The following is a 9612-nucleotide window of genomic DNA, read 5'->3' as shown; positions in this document are numbered from 1 at the left end:
CCTGTATGTTCACACATGTTTATAGCAGTTCTTTCAGTGGTAGCAACAAACCCCAAATCAACCGAGGAATGCCTGAATAAGGTGTGGCATATGAAGGTGATGGAATACTACCATGCTGTAAGAAACAGAAGAATATTATTGGTTTCAAGGAGACAAGTGAAGGCTTAGCTAAGCAGCTGCAGAAGAAATATATTTATTCTCACATCAATAATATAAAAGCAATTGTGGAGATTTTTCTAATATGCAAAAAAAAGAATATGGAGAGCAATTTATGCAAAATATTGTGAAGTCAAACGACTTTTGAAAGCTGTAAGAACTAATCACTACAGTGACCACAAGTGATGGCAGAGGACTTGGTGTGGTGGGCCATGCTATCCACTTTCTGACAAAGGTAATACAGTTAGAGTGTAGAATTGGGCTTGTATTTTTTATATAGGCAGTGAAGGAGTGGATGTTGCTAGAGTCTTTGTTTATGACATAGAATTTGTTTTTCAATGTGGTGGAGGGTGGGAAGGAGAGGAAAATATATGTGTATATGTATAATTAAACATTTTTTAATATAAAGTTATGGGTATTGCTGTTGTCCTTTGTAGTTGAAGTGGACCAAAATGGCACCACTGATGATCTTTGGCTTGCACATAAATTGGATTTCAATGAGGCACAGTTGTGCAAAGTTCTTGTCTTCACTTCCTCTTCCAGAGTCATGAAAGTGCAGTGGCAAGACAAAAGTCAAGATGGCAGGATGGCTGTGGATGCAGTGGATGCTCTTGGTTTCTAAACGTCTTATCCAGTTCTAAGCACTTCACAACATTCACTTCCACTGTCTTTATGGTTATTGGAACAAATCGTTCCCACCCACCCCTTCTGCAGGGGGATTTCTTCTCATGGCTGAAGACTAATTCACCAGCAGGTTTTAGCATGTTGATTACCCTCTAAGGTGTTTTACAGGCATGTGACCTCCATGCATGCTAGTTTTTTGTAGCCAAAGGTGATTTGGGTGGCAGATGGACAGATGAGGTGGATGCCCAACCCTGAAAAGGGGGCTCAGTAGCCCTTGCAACAGTTACTACTCTTCCCTGAACACCCCAAACATCCCACTGCACTTTGATGACTCTGGAAGAAGTAAGGACAAGAACTTTGTGCAGCTGTGCCTCACTTAAATCTGATTTATGTGCAAGTTTCAGGACATGGATGGTGCCATTTTGGTCCAGTTCAAGAGCAAAGGGCAACAACCAACCAACCAGCCCATAGTTCATGCACCACTTCCATGTTCAAGAGCACAGAAATTCCATTTTCCCCATCACAGACTATTGGCTTTCCACCTCTCCCTGGGTGTCTTCCCTGTCTTCATCCACACTGGCCTCTAATCCCTGAGCCCTTTGGATCTCTCTGTACCAGCTCTACTCTCTTATTGTCCTCATCCCCAGCCCTTGATGAACCAGTTCCACTCTACACTGTCCTCTTCACTCCCTTGTCCCTTCCCAGAGGCCTTCTTCTTCCTCCCTCTCAGCTCAGAGAAGAGATTCTTTCCCTTTTGGGTATTCCAGGGCTCTGCCATTGGGAGAATACTTCAGCCTAGAGGACCCAGGAGCCTTCTGGAGACTCCGGGATCCCATCTTGGTCAGTTACCTGGAAGTCAGAAGAAGAACAGGCAAAGGTAGAAAGCCAAAATGTTTGTTCTCTCCAGCAGATGGGAAGTTGCCAGGTGGCTGGCAGCTGCAGGGAGCAAATGGAGCTACAGAGGGACAAGGTTTTACAGAGCTTTAGGGCAACATTACCAGTGGCAAAGGAGCTGTGACCAGAGGCTCAGTCAAGAAAAGCAGGCAGGAGGGCAGCTGGGTGGCTCAGTGGATGGAGAGCCAGGCCTAGAGACGGGAGGTCTTAGGTTCTAATCCGACCTCAGACACTTCCCAGCTGTGTGACCCTGGGCAAGTCACTGGACCCCCATTGCCTAGCCCTGACCGCTGTTCTGCCTGGAAGACATCATCGCTGCTCCCGGGGAGCTCTCCTACAACTACACTCTCGGCAGGCCCCAAGGGTAAGAGCCCTGGGCAGGTTCAGCACTAATGACCCCGCTCTGGGCCACCAGGGGGCTCAGGTTCAAGCTGAGGAGGGGTTTCTCCGGGGTCCGCTTCATCAGAATGTCTGGAGGGGAGGGAGGTCTGGGAGGGCTCCATACCCCGGCAACCGCTGCGGGGATAAAGCACAGGGCAAGGGGCCGCCTCTCCGCGCTCGGGAAGACACGGCCCCCAACGATCCGTTCCTTCCTGCCCCAGCCCGGTCCACGGTCACCAAGGGGACGAGACAACCATCTACAGCCAGACTAACAAACTGTCTGGGCTCCAGATCAATCTGAGCAGCCTAGCCTTTGGACGCATGCGCACCAGCTCCGCCGCCCCCCGAACTACGCTTCCCAGAAGGCGCAGCGGAGAGGCACTAGTGCCTGACTTAACTTCCGGGCCCTATGCCTTTGACAGTCGGATCTGTACTGCACACGGTCCCTGAGTCCAAGCACCAGTCAAGATCCTGCCCTGGAGGTGAGGCAGGGCCTCTGGACCTCGGGGCCAGAAGGGAGGGATCCCTGACGGGCCGCCCGGACGCTAGGTGCCCGCCGAGCTAGGACCGGCAGGTTCAGGATGATCCCCTGTCTTTGGATTTGTAGGGAGGGCAGAAGAGGGACCACACACCTGCGCAGGCCCACCCCCTGATCGCCGCCCTCCCATTACCCCCCCCCCCAAGAGAGGCGTCCATTGGTGAGGCTGGGGGCGGAGTCTGAGCCCACACCCCTGTCCCGTGGCTCCTCCCCCAGCGCCTTCTGGATCCTGGTCTGAGAAATACGCTCTCTGGGGCTCCTCCAGGGGCCGCTGCCTTAGTCTGTGCCCGCCCCCCTCCACACACACAGTGGGCTTCAGCCTCTGCCCGGCCTCAGATCCTGGTGTGTTCCCTCGCCCCAGTTCCCAAAGCCCTGCCTTTGGCTCTGCGGGGCCCTCCTCCAGGGGCACAGCCCCCCGATTCCCTTCACCTCTCACGGATCCCATCTCCTCCCCAGAAGAGGCCCCTGCCGAAAGAACAGAGACGAAGCCATGGCGCCTGGGCCCCCTGGAGCCGGGGCCCGTCAGGTGAGCGGGACCTCCCATTCGTGGCGGTCCCCAGAAGGTGCTCTTCAGAGTGTCCTGTCCCCGCCCCCAGGGAGAGTAGGACTCCCCCAAAGAACCCCAAGGGGGCACCTCCTTGGGCTCCCCACGTTCCCCCAACCCCCGCTGCTTAGGCGCCTGCTGTGTGCGAGGCCCTGGAAGGCAGCCCCCCAGGGGTCCCCTCCTACCAGGGACACAGCGTTGGAGGTCCCGTCCTTCCCCAGGGCTGGGATGTGGCCCCGTGTTGGGGTTTGAGAGCTCATTCCTCACAGAGGAGCCCCTGCTGAGACTGTCTCAGTGTCTGGCAGGAGGAAGGAAGAAGGCTTGGCTCTGAGCCCCCAGATTCCTCGGGGAGACTCTGCTGGGGCCCCCACTTTGCTCCCTGCCCCCCCCCAGGGCCCCTGGCTCCTGAGCAAATACATGAATGTTCCAGGGGACGCTGACATTCCAGGACGTGGCTGTGATCTTCTCCCCCGGGGAGTGGAGGCTCCTGGGCCGGGCCCAGAGGGAGCTGTACCGGGAGGTGATGCTGGAGAACTACTGGACCCTGGCGTGGCTGGGTAAGGGCCTGGGCACCCAGGGGTCTGTGCTGGGGCCATGTCCAGGGCCAGGCAGGCAGGAGACAGAGCAGGCTGAGGGGGCTGCTGTCCCTCAGGCTAGACACTGTCCCTGAGGCCAGCTGTGCCTCCTGTGCCCCCCCATCCCAACCCCTGTGTCTCCTAGGATACCGGCCAGGGCCTCCTTCCTCTGCCTCCTGCACAGCCGCCCCCCTCCCCAGCCCAGCATCCCGTTCCCAGAAGAGGGGGGCTGTGGTTGAATTCTGGGGTGTTTCTGTCCCTCCTTTGCTGTTTCCTCCCCAGCAGGCTTTGTGGGTGCCCAGCCAGAGGTGATCTCTCATCTGGAGCAAGCGGACATGCCTTGGGTGCCTGAGGACTCATTTCCAAGCAGCAACCACACAGGTGAGTGAGGAAATACCTGTGTTTGGGGCTGTTCTGGGGCTGAGGGTCACCCCTGGTGCCCAGGTCTCCCCAGGGGGGCACAGTCCAAGCTCTGCTGCCTCCCCTTGGCCTGACTTCTCCCATCCCTCTGGTCTCCTTCCTTTCTCATGGCCTCAATCCCACATGGAGGCACAAAGGCCTGGCACCACCCTTGAGTGGGCACTGCTGCCCCTCCTCCCTGGAGCCCTTCCCTTATTCCCCGGGACTTCCCAGGAGAAGCAGGGGATGAAGGCGGGCAGGGCTTTAGGTGCCAGACTGTGTCCAGTCCTTGGGCAGCCACCTTCCATCTTAGAATCAAACTGTGCATCGGCTCCAAGGCAAAAGAGCACTCAGGGCTGAGCAGTGGAGGTAAAGTGACTTATCCAAGGTCACAGTTGGAAGAGTCTGAGGCCAGATTCCAACACAGCAACTCCATCTCTAAGCCTGGTGCTCTATCCACTGAGCTGCCCCCAAACCAGATAGTCTCAGTTAGTGCTAGAAGAAGCTAGAGATAAGAAAGGTGCCCTTTACAAGCCCAAAAGACAATTCTGGTTCCTGGAGTCTTTGGGCTGATTCGATTCTGTTTGAGACATCATCAAGAATTAGCCCTGACCCTAAAGTGGACTCTGAGGGGACTGGGAGGAGCCGCTTCTCTACCCTTCACTCCTCTACTTTGCACTCTAAGCCCTCTGAACCAGGCTCCAGGCCCCACGGCTACTGGCTAAGTGGACCCAAGTCAATCAGGCTACTGTCCATTCACCAATAGAAAAGGAGTTCAAGTATCTGAACTGGCAGTTCTTGAAAGAAAGGAAGCACCCACATTAATCAAATTAAAAGGGTTCATTTCCTTTTATGGGGGAAATTCAAGTTAAAACCACTCCAAGATCTACCTCTTTGTGCCCTAAGTTAGCACATCGATAGACATGGTTAAATGGATCATTTGAAATGTTGTTGGAAACCAGGAATGATTTTTAACCTTGATAGAGCTGTGCTTTTTGGAAGTATAATAAAAGAGCTTTAAGATCTTTCCTTTCCTTTTACCGGGTGATTACCTTACTAGGACTCTGCCCTAAACATGAAAATCACAAGAATTCCCCATAGAAATATTCCTGGCTAAATTGGTCTCCTGTGCTGCTTACGGTGGGGATTAGTAGAATAAATTGTGGCATAGCAAGGTAATAAGATATTATTTTGACTCTTTTCGAGAATTGATACTGAGTAAACTAAATTAGCTGAAAAGATTTGACCCCAGCTTTGTGACTAATAACATTAAAAAAATGAAGGAAACAACATAGAAATTTTATTTTGAAAGGAGATCCATCCAGAGAAAGGAGGACATTTACACTTTTTATTTCTTTCAGATTTGGACACCAAACTTCAAATCAAAACGTCAACTCCACAGCATGGCCTTACTGTGGAAGAATTCTCAGAGAAAAGACCCTTGAGTGATGTTCCTTGGATCTTAACAGTGGGGGGAGACTGGGAATGTAATTTGAAGTTAAAGGAGGAATGGAGCAAAGAGGATCAACATTTAAGACGAGTAACAATCACTAAAAGGAAATCCCCCAAAGAAATGAGTGTCCATGAATACAAAAATGATAGAAGCTCTAATCTAGAGCCACGAAAGCAATTTTTTGTAGGAAAGAATCTTCTGCATAAATATGACAGACAGAGAAAGAGCTTCAGAAAATATTCAGCTATAAAACAATCGAATAGAACCTGTTTAAAGAAAATATTGTCTCATGACAATAAATGTCAGAAATCCTTTAGCTATAATTTTGACTGTACTGAAAAACGTAGAGTACATGCTAGAAAGAAACTTTATGATTGTAATGAATGTGGGAAGACTTTTCTTCAGAACACTGAACTTGCTCTGCACCAGAGAATTCACAGAGGAGAAAAACTTTACCAATGTTCTGAATGTGGAAAGGTTTTCCAACAGAATTCATATCTTAGGAAACATCAGAAAATTCATAGTGCAGAGAAACCCTATGAATGTGGTGAATGTGGGAAGGCCTTTCATTGGAGATCACAACTCACTGAACATCAAAGAATTCATACTGGGGAGAAACCTTATGTATGTAACAAATGTGGGAAGGCTTTCCTTAGGGGCTATGAAATTATTCGACACCAGAGAGTACATATTGGAGAAAAAACTTATGAATGCCATGAATGTGGGAAGGTGTTTCGCCGGACTTCCTGTTTTCAAAAACATCAGAGACGTCATACTGAAGAGAAAGTATATAAATGCAATGAATGTGGGAAAACCTTCCATTGTAATTCATACCTAAATGAGCATAAGAGAATTCATTCTAGAGAGAAACCTTATGTATGTAATGATTGTGGGAAGGCTTTCCTCCGGGCCACTGAACTAATGAGACATCAGAGAAGACATGCTAGGGGAAAACATTATGAATGCAATGATTGTGGAAAGGTCTTCCAGCAGAATTCATACCTTCGAAGACATCAGAGAATTCATACTGGAGAGAAACCTTATGAATGTACTGAATGTGGGAAAGCCTTCCTACGGGCCACTGGACTTACTCGACACCAGAGGACACATACTAGAGGAAAACCTTATGAATGCAATGAGTGTGGGAAAACCTTCCAGCAAAATTCATACCTTATAGTTCATCAGAGAATTCATACTGGAGAGAAACCTTATGAATGTACTGAATGCGGGAAGACCTTTGTCCGGAGCACTAATCTTAGTCAGCATCAAAGAACGCATACTGGTGAGAAACCTTATGAGTGCAATGAATGTGGGAAGGCTTTCCGCTGTAAATCACACCTTATTGACCATCAAAGAATCCATACCAGAGAGAAACCTTATGTCTGCAATGAATGTGGCAGGGCCTTTGTTTGCAGTTCTAATCTTGGTCATCACCAGAGAATTCATACTGGAGAGAAACCATATGAATGTAATGAATGTAAAAAGGCCTTCTGTAAGAGAGCAGATCTTACTCAGCACCAGAGAAGACATACTGGAGAGAAACCTTATGAATGCAATGAATGTGGGAAAACCTTCAGCCAGAATTCATACCTTAGAAGACATCAGAGAATTCATACTGGAGAGAAATTTTATGCATGTAATGAATGTGGGAAGACCTTCCTCCAGTCTTCTGAACTTACTCAACACCAGAGAATACATAGTGAAGAGAAACTTTATGAATGCAATTAATGTGGGAAGTTCTTTATTTAAAAGGCAATACTTATTCCACATCATAGACATCGTACTTGTTAGAAATCTCATGTATATAATTAATGTGGGAACATTTTTGTCCAGGGTCCTAATATTGGCACCAGAAAGTCATACTTGAGAATAATGTATGTGGAAGGCCTTTTGTCACAGAGTAGCTTTTATTTATGACCATGGTATTCATCTGGAGAGAAACCTTATGAGTAGTTTGAATGTAGGAATGCCGTCAGTCAGAAAATAGATCGAAATATGTACACCATAGGATTTATACTGGAGAAAAATCTTATAAATGAAATGAATTTGGAAAGTCTGTTTTCTTGAGAAAACCTGTTAATCAGCATCAGCAAATTCATGCTCAGAGAAAAATGGTTAATGAAATGGATGTTAAAAGGTATTTTGTAGGAGCATAGAGTTTTTTCAACATTAGTTCAGGAGCCAAGGTGATGGAGCAACAAGAAGTACAGCCTAGCTCCTACCAAACCTTCAGAATAATCTAGAAGGCACAATACACCAAATTCTCATTTTTAAAAATTCAAGAAAAAGTTATAATGAATCATTTTTCCAGCCTGAGAAGGCTTGGGAAAACAGAACTGGCCAAATTGAAACTAATGTCTCCATGAGAAATAAAGAAATAGTAGAATATCAAAAGATTAGAAAAGCAGAAGAAAATGTGAGATATTGTGGCAAAAAGAAAGGGCTTGAAAAACACCCCTAATCATTGATCTACCTATGAAAAGTACCTTTAAAAGCTTAGGGTGTGTGTGTGTGTGTGTGTGTACACATATACTGGGTATTAGTCCCAAGGCAGAAGAGAGGTAAGGACTAGGTAATAAAGGTTAAGTGACTTGCTAAGGGTCATACAACTAGGAAGACCAGATTTGAAGCTAGGACCTCCCATATTCACTATCCACTGAGCCACTTAGCTGGCCTTAGGTATCATTTCAAGAAATATTAAAATTACCCAGATCTCTTAGAACCAGTGAGCAAAGTAGAAGTAAAATTCACTAGTCACCTCCTGAAAGAAGACCCAAAATGAAAACCTCCAAGAATATTGTAACCGAAATCCAGAGCTCCCAGGTTTTAAAAAAAAATGCAAACATCTATAAAAAAAAGAATTTCAAGTATCAAGGAATTACAGTCAGTATCATAAAAGATTTACCAGCCACCAGGGAGGACATGGAATATGATATTCTAGAAGACAATGATCTAGGCTCACAGCCAAGAACTACTTACTTGCAAAATGAATATAATCCAACCAGGGAAAATGTATCTATTTAATGAAATAGAGAACTTCCAAGCATTCCTTATGAAAAGGCCAGAGCTGAGTAGGAAGTTTGATCTATACAAAACACAAGTCAAGAGACACATAAAAAGGTAGATAACATTGTGCAATCATAATGAACTGAAGTTGAACTGTTTCCATTCTTATATGGATATACACAAACATAGTTTTATGCAGAAATTCATTTAACCCAATAAGAAAACAGAAGGAATGGAGAGAATAATAAGGTGGGAGGTGAGGGAGCCAGGGTATTTAGAGCCAGGATTAGTCATAAGCAAAACAATCACTTAAGGGACAGGAAAACAAAAAGTATTAAAAAATAGGACAGAGGCAAATGCATAGCAATTATAACTGAGAGTTATAATTGTTATAGAGTTATAATATAGAGGTATATAATATAGAGATATATAATATAGAGAGTTATAATATAATTATAACTGAGAATAGAATACTCTCCCATAAAATAGAAAAGGATAGCACATTTGATTAGAAACCAAAATCCAACAACTCATCTTCAAAAAACTCAGTTGAAATATATACACAGAATTAAAGTAAAGGGATGGGGGAAGGATCTATTCTGCTCCAGCTAACGTAAAGACAGGAGTGACAATTACAATCTAAGAAAAAAGGCAGCAAAAATAGTTCTAATTAATGGGATAAACAGGGAAATTAGAGTTTGCTACATTGCTATTATACAATGAATTAATATAGGTTCTAAACACACACACCCGAGGGATAGCTTCTTAATTCTTAAAGGATGTTACACAACTTTGTCTCAGGCCAGATAAATCTTAGCCAAAAAATGAAGGACCTGAATAGAATTTAAGTAAAGCTGAAGGTGATAGAACACTGGAGAATATTGAATGGGGATAGAAAAGAACATGCCACCATAAAAACCAACTATGTGTTGGGATGTAAAATACTTACAAATGCACCCCCCCCCGAAATATTGACCACATCTCATAATATGTAATTGTATAATTTGATCTCTTACATAATCCAATAAAATTACAATAAAAA

At 45.9% G+C, this 9612-nt stretch overlaps 1 protein-coding gene across 4 annotated transcripts; it reads left to right on the top strand.

The window, feature by feature from the left end:
- Positions 1-2179: 2179 nt before the first annotated feature.
- On the top strand, positions 2180-7617 carry LOC100015725 (zinc finger protein 883-like). 4 transcript variants are annotated; one of them, XM_016433025.2, is made up of 5 exons: positions 2180-2537; positions 3050-3119; positions 3568-3694; positions 3998-4093; positions 5473-7617. In XM_016433025.2, exons 2-5 carry the CDS (start codon positions 3084-3086, stop codon positions 7290-7292), a joined length of 2079 nt encoding a protein of 692 aa, XP_016288511.1. In that variant the 5' UTR covers positions 2180-2537; positions 3050-3083; the 3' UTR covers positions 7293-7617. The 4 variants fall into 4 exon arrangements, with proteins under 4 accessions (XP_016288511.1, XP_016288508.1, XP_016288510.1 ...); XM_016433022.2 differs by having other exon boundaries at positions 2181-2537; positions 3995-4093; XM_016433024.2 differs by having other exon boundaries at positions 2181-2629; positions 3995-4093.
- Positions 7618-9612: the final 1995 nt, after the last annotated feature.

Source organism: Monodelphis domestica, chromosome 3, assembly GCF_027887165.1.
Source record: "Monodelphis domestica isolate mMonDom1 chromosome 3, mMonDom1.pri, whole genome shotgun sequence".
NCBI classification, from domain to species: Eukaryota; Metazoa; Chordata; class Mammalia; order Didelphimorphia; family Didelphidae; genus Monodelphis; species Monodelphis domestica.
Note: the sequence above shows the minus strand (reverse complement) of the source record. Positions and strands in the feature narration are given on the sequence as shown.

Coding starts and splice junctions, on each gene's coding strand:
- LOC100015725 (XM_016433022.2), top strand. CDS start 3,084: ATGGCGCCTGGGCCCCCTGGAGCCGGGGCCCGTCAG. Junction 3,695..3,994: donor CTGGACCCTGGCGTGGCTGG/GTAAGGGCCTGG, acceptor TTTCCTCCCCAG/CAGGCTTTGTGGGTGCCCAG. Junction 4,094..5,472: donor TCCAAGCAGCAACCACACAG/GTGAGTGAGGAA, acceptor TATTTCTTTCAG/ATTTGGACACCAAACTTCAA.